General features: G+C 44.4%; 1 protein-coding gene across 1 annotated transcript in view; it reads left to right on the forward strand.

Annotated features, from left to right (window-relative positions):
* The first annotated feature begins 3,842 nt into the window (after positions 1–3,842).
* Positions 3,843–14,925, forward strand: part of si:ch211-285f17.1 (sickle tail protein homolog) — a 66,251-nt gene continuing 55,168 nt past the window's right edge. Inside the window, 1 exon segment of the mRNA XM_063912269.1 lies at positions 3,843–4,196. Within this exon segment, the coding sequence (XP_063768339.1) occupies positions 3,881–4,196 (316 nt within the window). The 5' untranslated portion in view covers positions 3,843–3,880.

Here is a 14,925-nt window from a genome sequence, read left to right on the forward strand (position 1 = left end):
GTGCACGTTTCTGCAACTTATTCAGCGTCTAATATTGAGTGGAAGGTACAGTCAATGACTCATGGTATGGGAGGGAGGGAGTTGGAATGTCGGGAAAGAAACAACCAACCCCCCGAGGGCTGGGAAAACATACTCAACCTTAATCCTATGCAGAGGTACACAGCTCACCCATCCCCCAGATTGCTTCCTAAATCCCCCCCACCTTGTGCTGCATCCAAACTTTTTAAAACAGTGTTGAATCCACAGATAGTTTCCTCCAGGGTCCACAAGCTCTGGTTCTGTCTCAGCACTCTATTCAACAATGCTTCCAGATGCTGCAAGCAGATGTTCTCAGTGTAAAAGCTCTGATAAAACCAGTGTATGTCATCTGCCCATCGCCAAACAGCAGACTGACGAAGTAAGAAACTCGCTGGTGAACATAACGGAGCATTTAGCAGCTTAAGAGGCACATATTTTTATAAATACAGCTGATCAAAGCCAAAGGGAAAGCAAATAGTTGCTTATTTGTGGCTCTAAATGCATGCAAATGTTGCTTTCATCTTTCTACTTTATGCCATTTTTGTGGTTGCAGGTACTTCTTGCTGCCCCAAGTCTGCAAATGAGGTCAAAATGTTAATGATTTATCAGCAAAAATGGTTTTTGAACACCAATCATGTAGATATTATTCACTTAGTTTGTTTTGCTCTGTTTTTGGTTTCCAGCCAATCCTGAGGGAAACATCTGGCTGTTTATACTCCACTTTGTTTAAAAGCTGGTTGCTTTGTCTGCTGTGTGGCACTAGTCAGGTGGTTTACAGACAAAATGTAGATCTTTTTCATTGTAAATATGTGAGAATGACACTATGAGAGCGGAGAAAATAAGCTGGGAAAGCATGGCCATGAGCTGAGGGACTTTCTAAAGCTCTGTAGAGTTCTTGTGTACATCAGAAATATATGTGATGGAACAAACAGCCAGCTGAAGCTCAGTGGGTGGGAGTCTCCTGTGACCTCTGCTCCCCAGTTTAATAATAACCCTCAGACAGAAAAGCCCGATAACTAGAGAAATACCACAGAGGCAACTCTCGCTGAGCTCATCACCCTTCCCAAAAGCATCTAGCAGCCCCTCCTCCCATTACTTATAGGCAGCTTCCGCAGAGCTTGTGGGATTTTCTGCGCCGTCGAATTTCCATAACCGCCCGACATCTCAATCCCAAACTGCCTCCTCCCAGCCCGGAGCGTGAGACACTTGTGGGCTCCTTGGCACTCGTTAGCACGGTGCTAGCCAGGGCTATCTGCTTAGACAGCTGTGGGTGGTGGTGCTGTCTCTCAGCTCTTTATTGTCAGAGCCAATTCCAGCTCCTCAGATAAGCATCTCTCACACGTAAAGTTATCTCTGCAGTCGCCTGTTTTCCACTTCTTCTTTGAAATGCAAATTGGTGCCATGTCTGGATGAAATGTCAGGGGGTTGTTTTGTTAAGGGGTGGAAGAAATACTTCTAGTAAAGGTATTCAGATCCTTTACTTAAGAATAACATGAGACTCCTTTGTTTACTTTTGGAAAATAGTGACATCACTATGGAACACTCCAACGCTCCGACAGATTGAAGGCTAAGGGGGCGGGACATCTCTAAGCAGGTTGACCAATCACAACAGAGACGGGCCAGCTAATCAATCAGAGCAGACTGGGCTCTGGTTTCAGACAGAGGGTGAAAAGAGGAGCTGCAGCACAGGCAGTATGAGAGAAATAAAGAGCTTTCTGAGCTTTAAAGCATGGAGACATGTCCCAGTGGAGTACACTTGGATACTTTCCATCGTGCATTATGAAAAAAAATCCCAGGCTTAATTAGGAAACTCAAATTATATCCGTCCACAAATGCTATGTTATTTAAAGTCTTTGAACCTAGATCCTCTTTGCCTACTGTACAGTTATGCCTGGCTCAAAGCCATCCAATCCACACTGAGGGCTTTCATTTACTCCCAGTACACAAATATAACCGTAGCATGAGAGAGTTGCCCTTCACTCACACATCTCCTGTTTTTTTCAGACTTGATGTAATCTTTAAGGATGTTGTAAACACAGTAAAAACTGTGTGACGCATGGACATAATCTGATATTTAATCTCATGGAAATGTCTCTACCTTCTTCTCCGTTGGACAAATACTCCCTCAGACGTGCAGCGCTTTTCCCCATGAGCTTCTCTAGATTTTTGTCAGCTAACTATTCATGGGGAAAATATGTAGGTCAATCTGCTTTGCTCTTTATCTAAAGCCACGCAGATATGTGGCAATATGATGAATATTGCATATCTGTACAATCAGGGAGCGTTGTCAGCGTGCTCAGAAGGCTTAGTCGTCTAAAAAAAGGCAGTCTTTTTCTTTTAAACCCCTGTGTAAACTTATATGCTGTACATCAGTAATCATGCAGGTTGGGTCTGAGAGAGAAATCCTCCCTGTGTGAAACTAAACCTCCCGTCCATTGCTCTTTTATAACACACACAGCTGATCCTGTTGCTCACTGTAATCCATTTTCTGCTGTTTAGTCTGTAGGCACGTTATATCACATCGTCCTGTTTTTGCGTGCTGCGGCATATTACAGTGTCGCCGGCTCCGAACCCAGAATAGGTGTGCAGAGTTATGAATTAGACATTAGGCGAGAGTCAATGAATCAAGACTCGTTTATGGGATGGTGGTGTACTTGCAGGAGTTGCTCCGTGTCAGCGAAATGTGCTTTTACAACAGAAAATGCTGTAAAATGTTTGTTTTCTGTGTCTGCCCTGCAGTGATTCATACTTTATTGTGCTTGTCTGGCTATTACTAATTGGCTGAGGACATTTCTGCGGGTCAGACAATGTTTTAAAGATGAGAAGTTCTTCTAGAGCAGGAGGGGAAGTGTCAGAAAGCTCTGATCTTCTCGGAGCCAACTTCTGATGTATTTCTCTCGTGTCACAGCTGATGTCTTCGTTGCCGGAGATCAGAACAGCTCTCACACACACACACACACACACACACACACGCTGCTAAGCTCCCCTCCTTTGCGCTCTTTAATTCTCTGTAAATTCCAGCAGTGAGTGAGTGAAGGGCTTGGTGTTTGGTCCTGCCTCCGGTCCACTCATCACATGTGGCGAGTGCAGGCTGTCAGGAGTGGAGGAACAAGACGAGAAAAAGATGAAGAAAGAGGGAGCCAAGTGAAACCAGTGATTGTGGCTCAGAGCGGTCGGCTGATGACGTGAAGCGCTGCAAAAACACACACATCTGGAACAGCTTGTGCAGCTGCACCTGAAGAGAGGAGCTCCTCCACAGACCCGGCACTTTCTCTCCCTCGTGCTCTTTCTTTCTCTCTTTTTTTTTTTGTTGCTGTCTTTGAAATCTTTCTTTGCTTTTTGCCGGAGCGCTGGAACGGTCACCCGCTGAGCTTCATCAGAGGAGAGGCAAGTGAGCAGCAGAAGAGGAGAAGAGGAGGAGGCACACAAGGACAGCAACATGGGGAGGAATTATTAGGGCAAGTTGACAACCTTAGTAGGAGAGGGTGGGAAATGTACAAAAAACGAGTGTGAAGGCGACGCAGAGAGGGGGATTAAGAAGCCGGAATGCGCTGACACTGGAGCCCTGAGTTTCTGTTTGCATTTGGCACAGCAAGACCTGTCACTCCACACACACACACATTTACACACACTGTTTGCTTTGGAGGATGTTCCCACAAGGCCACGCCAGGAGGAGAGAACACCTTCCAAGGATCTGTTAAACCCCCCACCCCTCACCTTCCCAAAAGTGCCGGCCCCTTCCAGCCTACCTGCCCCGACACGCTGCAGAGCCACACTCCCTCAGAGCTGAGGAACCCTGGGTCTGCTCCCGGGACACCGCTGCAGTCACTCTGGCTGAGGAGCTTCACTGACCTGCTGCAGGATGTCCAAAGCCTCCAGGTTGGCCCGGCCCTCCACCTCCTCCTCCATAGGGGCCGGATCCAGGCTGCCCTCCCCCAGGAAGGAGTCAGCCGGTCGAGCCCGGGTGCTGAGCGTGGGGGAGAAGCTGATGAGGGCCGGTAGCGATGGGATCCTGAGCCGACAGAAGTCTTTTAAGGGCGCCGTGCCTCAGAGCGAGACTCAGGCCGAGGCCCCCGGGCAGAGTCCAGGAGACAAGGGCCAAAACATGGAGATGCTCCCCCCCAAGAGCAAGATCAGCCCACCTAAAGCCTCCAGTCAGCAGCAAGGCTCAATGCACAGTGAGTATTCACTTCATCTGAAGGGAAACTGGTGTGTTTTTATCCCATGTTTAGTGCAGAAACAGTCGTGCATGCCGGGGATTAGACCTGCATGTTGTGTGTCCCCTTTAAAGCTAGTTTGTTGTGTCAGTATTGATTGTGTCCTCCCGGGGTTATCTGTGATGTCCTTCCTGCCCTGGAGCAAAGGATGTGTCAAACCTCCACAATTAACACGCTTTCAGACCCAAAATAGCTCTGCCCTTAAAAAAGAAATGTGCAAAAATGTGTAGCTAGTGTCTGCTGGGGGCTGGGTGTGTGGCTGCAGACATGGAGGTCCTGTAAACAATGCAACCTTTACCGCATACTGTCGGTATTTTCCTGCATTTCTGTGCAAATGCATCGTTTGCATTGAAATGAATTGGAAGCGAGTTACTGCTCATGGGATTTTCTGTCCCTCTGTGGGGTGCAGATTAAAAAATGGGGGGTCAGGAGGTCTTATCATTCCTTTTGGCTTTCTCACCAGATTCCCAACTCCGCAGGGTGCCAGCTCTCATGGTTTTGTCGGGTCGTACTCTTAAAGGCAACAGGACCGGGAGTACTTTGTGTTTTCTGCTGGTACTGTTAGTAGCTGATTCCTGTCAATCATCTTTTAAATCACAGCTCAAAGATAGCCGTGGGGAAAGTGTGATGGGGGTTGATGTAGATGTAAGAGGGAGAGGCGAGTTAAAGAGTGACAGAAGGAGGTCAGGAATGCGAGCAGGGCATGCTGGGAAATCAACAGGTCTTGAGCTGCTTGTGAATCCCCTCCCTGCAGTAAAGACAGGTTATAAGGGGGCAGGTTTGTACTGGAAACCAGATGTTGCTGTCTCTTCTTTACACAAATAAAGTGTCTCTCTGCAGAGCTGACTCACCGCTCAAGGGTGAGGGTCAGCTGACTTCAGTTCATATGAGTTTGAGTGCATGTAAACGGTCTGAAAATGGGCAGAATGTGTCCTCTCTAAGTAAACTCTACTGCAAGAACCTAAACATTTTTATGGAAGATGCATCTGAGGACACGGAAAGTGACCCAACCCCTCTCGTTGTTTCTATTTCTGTCCTCTTTCCTCATATCCTCCCTCGCTCGTCTCTTTTCATGTGTCTCTCTTCTCTCTAACACCCTCACCACTTTTGTTTCTCCCCACGTACGTCTCCTTTGTCGTGTGTTGACAGCTGTTGAATAAGTAACTGAAAGATGCCACCGCCACCGCCCACGTGCACACACGTCAAATAGAATAAGTGAACTGTGTGTGTGTGTGGTGCAGTTCACCCAGTGTGTGTTTTTTTGAAGTGTGAGCTCGAGAAATTTGTGCATGTGTTGTTATGGACAGAATCTTTGATATTCCACATTGAAAAAGCCCAGTCCAGTCTCTCTAGAAACTAGCTCTCCAGTACAAACCCTTTGATATATAACACATGCAAGGTCTTCACTTTGGGGAGCTGCTCTTGGCTCCATGTGCTGCTCGTGTATTTGGATTTTTAAATAGGCCAGACTTATTAAATACCCTTTCACTGCAGGCTAATGGGCAGTGCGTCATATTCCAGATCCACTTATGGCTTGTATACAAACAGGGCTGTTTTAATGTGGGGGTGCCAGCTTTATCTCCCAAGCTAATGCCGGTTACAGGGCATGACGGCAGCTGAAGCTCGGGCCCACGGGGTCGGACGGAGCCAATGCATGCCACAGTGGCAGACCATAAATGCGTGTGACAGGTGACATTTCCACTGTGTGAAAGCTTCAGAGCCGATCGCCACAGGGCCTGATTTCAGCCTCAAAGTGGCAGCTTTCACCGAAATCCATTTGACACTTCCTGTCCAGAGAGGATATAATACACGTCTCAAGTTCAGCTCCCCTTTGATACCATGTGACACCGCATCAAACATCGGTTAAGCAACTTTTTGGCGTCTCTCATCCTGGATGTACGGCTCTGTGTATGTTTGATTTATTGTTATGTACGTTTCACGGCAGACATCACAGCCATCTCATTCCAAAACCACAGCGGCCTCCACCCTTATGGGAGAGCTTTCAGAGCATTGATGAAGACTTGCAGGAATGTTGGCTCATCCTACACCTTCTGAATTATTCCCCAAAGCTGTAGGATGAGGTAGTTGTCGGATCTCTGTGCAACACGGAGTAGTTCTTCAACACGAATGTCTGGAAACTTTGTCAAACGTAAACATAATGTAACCCGGTCTCCCTTTACAGATATTAAAGTGAACACTGTAGTATTTGTACCCTTAAAAGTTAGAAGAAGTTAGTCACCAGATTTCTTTCTGTGGACTCGACATAATCCCTTGATCCTTCGAAGCACTGGTCTGTTCTCCTTAGCCACGATATGTTCTCCGTAGCAACGGCATGATTGCGAAAACAAACAACAAATTGCATGTTAAGGGTTTTATTTGGAGGTGTTTTTTCTGCCCTAAAAAGTTACACAGTCCAATTAAAGCTTACTTTTCATCCCAGACGAATACAAACACAGAAACAGTTGCGAACATCTGGAAATGTAAATCTCTTTGCCCTGACTCAGCTCTCCTATCGTTCCATCTCCAGGCCTCTCAGACGCTTATCTCTCTTTGTGTCTAGAAACCACTTGAAAGTATTTCTCCTCTCTTGAGTAACCGCATGCCTCCAACAGTGAACCCGTGCCCCATCATGCAGAGATCGGTTTACAGAATGCTCTGGAGATAAAGTCACTGCTCAGATGTTTTATGGCCTAACACGCAGGTGATTGAGATGGTGAGTCAAGGCTGTGACTGGGAGCCTTCGTTTCGTTTTCTCTCATCCTGACTCATGTGTTGTGTTGTTTCTTGCCTGATATGGTTTTGCAAGACATTAGAATGTGCGGCGTTGCTTCAGCCTGGGATATGTTGCCCCAGGTGTTAAAATGTACATGTGTACTTCTACCTGTTGACAACAGCGTGTGCATGTGAATCATTGCTGAGAGACTTGCTTCTTCTTGAGTCAGCGCTGTTGATAGTCTGAGTGCCGGGTAACCATGACAGACCTTTAGAAAAAAAGTTTAGTGTGACAGGACTGAGTGTGAGGACTGGGATGTGATCTCCCCTTTCTTTGACACTGAATCCAAGAGTAGGGATTACATTAATTGCAGCCTCTCGTGACTCTTTAAACCCCCCCCCCCCCCCCCCCCCCACTAGTTGTCTCTCTTGGTTTCTTTCCTTTGACAACTATCTGGCAGAAGCAAATCATTTTCTATTTGCATATCAGTTACACAATTGGATCATATACGAGCTGGGCACACCGTGCACATTGTGTTGAAAGTGCTTTTTACTATGCAGGGTTTTTGGTAATTGAGCCGTAGAGGGGGTTTGATTTTTAAGCAAACCCCCCACTTTCACTTTGAACTGAGCAATCAGAAACTTTTAGTGTATGGATTCATGTTATAAACCCACTGTTATGCCATGCTGTTCTGGCTGTTTTGCATATCAAAGAGAGTAGGAAAAAATACCGGGGAAACGGCGGTCTTTAAACAGGGGGACATCTGTTCCGCTGACCCACTCAGATATCTGCTAAAGGTTACGGCAAATCAGTTTCTTCAAAAGTTTATTAAAGAACTTCCAAATCCAAAGGAGAGGAAGTGTGGGCGGCGACTCACCTTTGTGACTCGTCAATAATCACCTGGAGTCCAGTTAGTCATTAAGGAAGACGAGTAGGTGAGTTAATGGTGTGTTCATGGACCCGGGGTTCAGAAAAAAGAGTGGATGTGACTCATCCCTCAAACAGAAACAGACAATGATCGGGCCACTGAGCAAGAAGAAAGAGCTTTTGGTTATGTGACTATTCATGAGTGTGTGTTGTAAATCCCCCTGTTGTCTGTGGTGTGTTTTTCTTTGGGGGGATGCTGCAGCTCGGGGCCGTGTTGCTTCCTCCTGCTTCCTGCGGCTCTCTGAGAGACAGCCGACAGGGATTGGCTTTCGTTCATGTAAGATTAAGGATAAAACAAAAAAGCCTTAATCTCCGCCCTGCCTCCGATTCCCGGGGTTTTAATTGTTGAACATCTAAATAAGTGTTTTGTACTTTCACTTTCAAGTGTGGCCTTTCTCACATTTCCTTGATTACACGGCCAAGTCTTCAAAGCTTACGCTGCAAATTTGGCGTGAAACCAGACATTTCTCTACTACATTTCAATTAAATGTAGGCTAATACATGTGTGTGTTCTAGCCCAAAGCATAATTGTGTTTAATTCACCCAACAGAGGGGTGTAAGCGGATGCAAGGCCTCCCTCGGGGTTTCCTCTCAAAGAGTCGACAGAGAAATCAATATATCTCCACCTCCCCTCGTGTGTGTGTGTGTGTGTGTGTGTGTGTGTGTGTGTGTGTGTGTGTGTGTGTGTGTGTGTGTGTGTGTGTGTGTGTGTGTGTGTGTGTGTGTGTGTGTGTGTGTGTGTGTGTGTGTGTGTGTGTGTGTGTGTGTGTGTGTGTGTGTGTGTGTGTGTGTGTGTGTGTGTGTGTGTGTGTGTGTGTGTGTGTGTGTGTGTTTTCTATCTGTCTGGGTTTTACTGAATGTGCACAAAAATGGCTGGTATGCATGAACTGCTAAATATTTATCTCTGCTCTTCGGAAAATTCAAATTAAATCTCCCGCTGTGTTTATTTATTTCACGTCGACATGTTGTTTCGGGGGAATGCATCGTCCATTAATATTACATGGATATTTAGAGTTGTTGGTGGTGCCCTTCTGTGAGGTTATTTAGAGAAATAAGTGTGTGCTTTTTCTACCAGAACTTTAGACTGAAGGAATAGCTTCACATTTGAAAAATATACCTATTGACTTTCTTGCAGGGAGTTAGACAAAAGATAAATACTACATGCGCTAGGTATGCTAAAGCCCTTAGCCTAGCTGTATGTCTAGGGCTAAGTCTAGGAATAAATTGTTAGCTAGCATCTCTTTTGTCTGATATGTACACAAACAAACTAAAAGCCAAACAACACTTCCTAAATGTATAACATGTGTTTGTTAGCTTAGCATACAGTGATAGTGTACTGTATAGCTAAAGCCAGAACAAGGTTAGCTTAGGTTAGCTTTAGGTGAGCTAAGGTTAGCATGAACACTGCAGGCAGCCTGGTTCCACCTAATGTTAAAATGCATGCCTTCCAGCCTCGTTAAGCTCGATAATTAACACATTTAATGGTTTGTTTGTTGTTTGTTTGTTTGTTTGTTTGTTTGTTTGTTTGTCGCACAAACTGAAAGGTAAAAGATATTTTTGTGCCCTATCACCAATCTCTTTGTGGAAGAACATACAGACACTTCCTGGTGTTTGTTATAGTTGGTACAAGTATCTACCTGTCGAATCGACAACTGTGTGTATTTTACAAAGAGTGTTACAATGTGAGGGGATTGACGTGGCTAGGCTGCTGCTTTAAGCCCTTGTGCTAAGCTATGCTAAGCTAATACATCCTGGTTCTAGCTCAACCACAGGTCTTACTTGAGGCAAGAAAGCCAACATCTTGAATAAACAGTGTTGGAAGTAAACACAGCTGACCTACGGTATGACCCGTACTGTTAGCCGTGGATCACATGGGGAAGCTAACTCCTACACTAGGCCTACAATGTCAGATGACTAGGACATGTGATGAAGCTGAAGAAAGGGGTGAATGCAGGATAAGGACAAAGTGCATGCTGTATGATCATAGTACTATAAGCAATATCTATAGCTTGAAATGATTGACATACTGCTCTCCTTTCACTGATATTCCTCGTTTCATTGTCACATGTTTTCCTTTCCTCAGGCCATGGCAGGCATGAAATTGAAGCACTGAGGTTACACAACTTAGGGAACTATTGAACTTTAACTGACACCATTATTAACCTCCTTCTTATAAATCATATCTAAGATAACAATAAGAAATACAAATCAAACACCACACTCAAAAATGTGCCTAGAGTTCAAGTGAAACCACTTTGTTTTCGGCTCTGAGGGATTATAAAATGTGACTTCTCGAGTTCTCCAACAGGGCATGAAGTGGAGCCTTTGCGGGCATTTCTTGAAAGCATAGTTGTGGTTTGTGGTCGGGAAAAGGAACTTGTAGCAACACGAAGAAGTCATGTCTATCATTTGTTGAGAATAGAAACAGCTCAGGGACTTCTTGGTAAGAGGAAGTGAATATGTCTATCCAAATTAAAAAGCACAATGACTTCATTGTTGTGCACTAAATGCAATGCTACTGTTCTTTAATTTAATGGTTGTGGTCCATCTGAGTAAAGAGATGTAGCATAACCATACGCTCTCTATCAGATATGGATCTGTAAGACAGCATGCATCACTTTTCATGCCTGTTTGACTCTCATTTTTTAATGTTGTGATGCAATGCAGAAAATAAAGACACCTGTGTTGGGATTCTGTGGTTCCGGCCGGAGCAACACATCCCCCTTGTGTTTTAGCCAAGGCGCTGGCTCGTAAAGGTTATTGATGATGTACACCATGTGATACTGAGCAGGATGAAGCGGTGTTAAATCTCACTGATGTATTGGCGTCCTTTTCTTACTCTCACTGCCTCTCTCTCTGTCCTAGAAGAGGCTGGCGGATGAAAAAGTTGCAGGAGGGGAAACTCAAGCTCTTATTTGTCCTTTACCTCCTCACATTAGACGGGAATCAACATGTATTTAATAAAGGTGCATGTGGAATGTGATATGATAAATGTGTTTACCCGCGGTTGTAGTTACCTAAGTGGTTGTTATGCATATTTTATCAGCACCCTATAACCACTAAACCTGCTGCAATAGTGTAATGAATGATGGCTCGAGTAGCAACGAGGGAGCTTCTTTTTTGGCTTCAGTTTTGCAAGATGTAAATCAGATTCAATCTAAGCGACTGTGAAGGAATGAAGCCCCCTTTTTTTACAATGACTAAATAGGAAAGTTTGTCAGCTGCACGAACTCAGTAGCTTGTTTGTGGATTTGCTTTACAGAAGTCAATGCTAGTAGTCAAGTAAGGGTTTTATGTGTCAAATGTTAATGAGCTTTGCAGCTTTAGGCCTCAATAGTAAGGATGATGAAGATGAAGAAATGTTCTATTCACTTTCTTGCATTGAGTTAGTTGAAGAAGATCAATGCTACGCGTCTAAGAGCTAAGTATGCTAAAGACCCTACAGGCTACGGCTAAAGCCAGGTGTCGACTGTTGTAGCTAGTTAGCATAAAGGCTGGAAGCATAACAAACTTATAGCAAAGAAACACCAACAAAAACTGCAAAAAATAGTTGATACCTACAGTAGTAGTTTAAGGTGCTAACAACACTGTCTAGCTAAAGCCATAGCATTGTTAGCTTATGTTAGCATGAACACTGGGAGAAACTAGGCCTGGTTCCCTCTAATACTCAAAGACATGCACTGGTTTTCTACACTGTGCTTATCTCAGCTCCAACGAGGGCCTGGAATAATCGCATTCATTATAAATGAATTATAAAGATCAAGGTGTACATCATGGGGCTCCAAATCAACAGCAGTGCTTGTTCTTAAGGGGCGCTGATATTAGATGCTCCTATCAGGGGTAATACCTGCAGCCTGACTGAGGCTGATCCAAAAATAATTGAGGCAATTTTAAATGTACCTCATTTGCCAGCCGAACAGACACACATTGTGCTGTAATTGTCAGGTGCTCTGCAGGGTCTCGGCCTGTCATGGTTAACATAATGACTGCCGGGTACAGAGGACGCCTGCTCCTCTCTGCTCTGGAGCTGCTAAGATCAGCGTGCCCCGTGTGCTCAGGATTATAAATCACGGGTTGTGCTGTCAATGTGAGGAAAATAATGGGGCCAAAACCATAACACGGATACCTGTTTGCATCAGTTTAACCTCAATTATTGCTCTGACTTTTTACATCTTTGTTTGGGAGCATGGATTTAGATATTCACGGTGCATGCTCTGCAGGAAGCTGTAGTACTGTTTAAAGCAAAACAAGAGTAAGATTTACGCCTGCTGCACTGCACTTCTTGCAACTACAAATAAAACAGACTTCCTGGCCACAGACTCTCTCATCTTCAGCTTTTGATAGTGAGCAGGTTTCCTACCACTTCACATAATTACACCTCTCAACGCTTTACTCTTTGACTGCAGTGTTCAATAGCTGCTGGCATGTAGCGCCCCCAGCTGTACGGCTAATAGGATTTCAGGTTAAACTCGATTCATTATGAGCTCCTGCCCTTGTGAGAGATACATCCTCTAGTGTGGTTTTTTGTCAAAGTGTTTGATTCATTTTATGCCTGTGAGCACAGCTTGTTCAATTGGGCTAAAACTTCACTTTTCCTGAAATATGAAGTGTTTTTTACTGCCTCTTTCTACATTCCTACAGTATTAAACACTAAAAACACTGAATCAGGGATCAAAAGCCCCTCCCTCTCTCACATCTGGGGATTTTTCTAAAAGGGAATAATACAGTTTGGCTGTGTGATGAAGTCATTGGTAAGACGTGCATGCTTTCCAGCCAGGCAGCTAAAGCTATTATGAGACTGACGCAGCATTTTCAGCCTGATCTGCAGGGAGAAAATAAAGAGAGGGGGGATTTCTGCTAAACTGATGTCAACAGCTGGAGGTTTAATACTTCAAAAAAGCCAGATTCACACGGCAGTTTCTGCAAATTCTTCTTGCACTTTTATCTCCTACCACGCTTCTTCCACAAGGAATAAATCAAAGCGGGTGAATATTTGATCAGGTCTGGAGCGGTGGGAGCACATTTAATAGACCAGTGACAGGATAAAAAATGATTGAATCCCTTCATTACTAAACTTTCCATACTGCTGAGAGAGAAATACATTTCAAATCAGATTATTGTGGCTGAGCAGAAGTCAATTGTTTGCATCATTGTTTGTGGAGTCTCTTCCTGAGTTGTACACAGCCAAACAAACATGTGTCACAATGCTTCCAAGTCAGGAGTTTTGCAGGCAGAAGAATGTAAATGGGTTGTGATAGGCATCAGGGAACCGTATCCAACATCCTCTCGTTATGTAACGTTTCATTTCTCATGACAAAAGAGACTGCGGAACGAGACGATGTAAGGCAGGAACCATTGAGGCGACAGAAATCAAGCGTGAGCATTTTGGAAACAGGACAGGGTGTTTTGTGACGCCTTATTGTACTCGGATGAAATGTTTCCACAGATGTATATACCTTTTTTAATAGAGGCTCAATCAGTCAGTGTGCTTAATTGGGAGATACCATGTGACCCTGGAGCATGGGTGAAGCTATACTTCATGAATAAAAGTGTCGTTGTTTAAGGGCTAGTAATTGAGTAGGATATGGTGACTCCTGTGATGGATTGCGTGTAAATACTTTAAGAAAACTGGGCATGAACCTTTAGTTTATTTATAATGAAGATAATTGATAAGTTTAACAGTTGGTTGGGTCTAGAGGGAGGGGCTTAACGTATACAAGCCTCTGGCCACCAATGCTTTGGGGAGTCTGAGGGTGGATGTAAACCAGACAGCTGAAAAGAGATAGCTCTGATTGGTTAGCTCTGTTGTAATTGGTCAACCAGCTTAGAGATGACCCGCCCCTTTAGCCTTTGTGTTGGAGCTCTAGCCAATAGAAGAGCGGGTGTTCCATAGTGATGTTATTTTGGTTCTTTAATGTATAGTAGATGTATGGATGACCTCTCAGACCTGCTGTATATGAAGGAAGGGAAACTCATTCTTCTTTTTCCTCAGGGACAGAATATGAATTGTGATCGGGACCATATGTTTCCCAGCGCTGCACATTTCAAAACACGTTTGTTTGTTGTTGTGTGATCCCCTGACATGCTTTGACAGGTGGGCGTGCAGCGTTTCCTATCGGTGTGAAGTCAGGAGTGTGTGTGTGTGTGTGTGTTGAGTGAGCCTCGCGGTCCACAATGCGACAGCTGGCAGTTAATGCGATGTGCCAACCGGCAATCATCAATTATTCATCGGCCAAACATTTTCCAGAGTAGCAATAAAGGGTGATTTTATTGATAGGTAAATTACTTATATCTTCGGGGATGCTCTCACGCCTTCTCAAATGTTTTGCATGAAACATATTTGGGAAAAGGGAGTCGCAGCTGGCTATAAAACCCCGGCTTATGGGTAAAGTATTTGTTCATTTTTCTTTTGGCTGATAAATATTTTACTCCTGGCTACTCTAAATGCATTATATTAAGACCAATAATTCTTGCATTGCACTAGAAGCCGCTAAAGTGCACTTATGAGACCGGCACAATTTAGCTGAATGCTTTGTATAACCCTTATTGGTAATCACATTTCTATGACAACAAAACAAAGTGTTTTTACAGTTATTGCTCGCTCTGCTTTCACAATCGTAATCATGTCGTATGATGGAGGGGGAATATGAGAGAGAGAGGGTTGGACAGATGTGGAGGGAGAGTCTGGCCTGACAGCTTCTCCGCCTGAACCAGATGCTGGCCTGACAGCACTGTCATTTCACACACACTCACTATCAAGGGGTTATTGACAGCTATCCTACGAAGCAGTTTGTGATCTTGTCTTTGTGGTTTTTTGGAAAGATTCTTGCTGAATGCTGTGTTCAAAGTCAGAATTATTTCAACTTTGACTTGTTTACCACTGATCTTTCCATGCACAACCAATCAGATGACAGTGGAGGTAAACAAGCAGAGGAAGCAGATTTACATAGTGGCCAATACTGTTCCCATTGACTTAAATTGACAAAGATCATCTGTAAATCAGCAGAGATTTTTGAAGAGGATGACCAGGATCCACTCTGTGCACGACAG

Source organism: Eleginops maclovinus, chromosome 21, assembly GCF_036324505.1.
Source record: "Eleginops maclovinus isolate JMC-PN-2008 ecotype Puerto Natales chromosome 21, JC_Emac_rtc_rv5, whole genome shotgun sequence".
In the NCBI taxonomy this organism is placed as follows: Eukaryota; Metazoa; Chordata; class Actinopteri; order Perciformes; family Eleginopidae; genus Eleginops; species Eleginops maclovinus.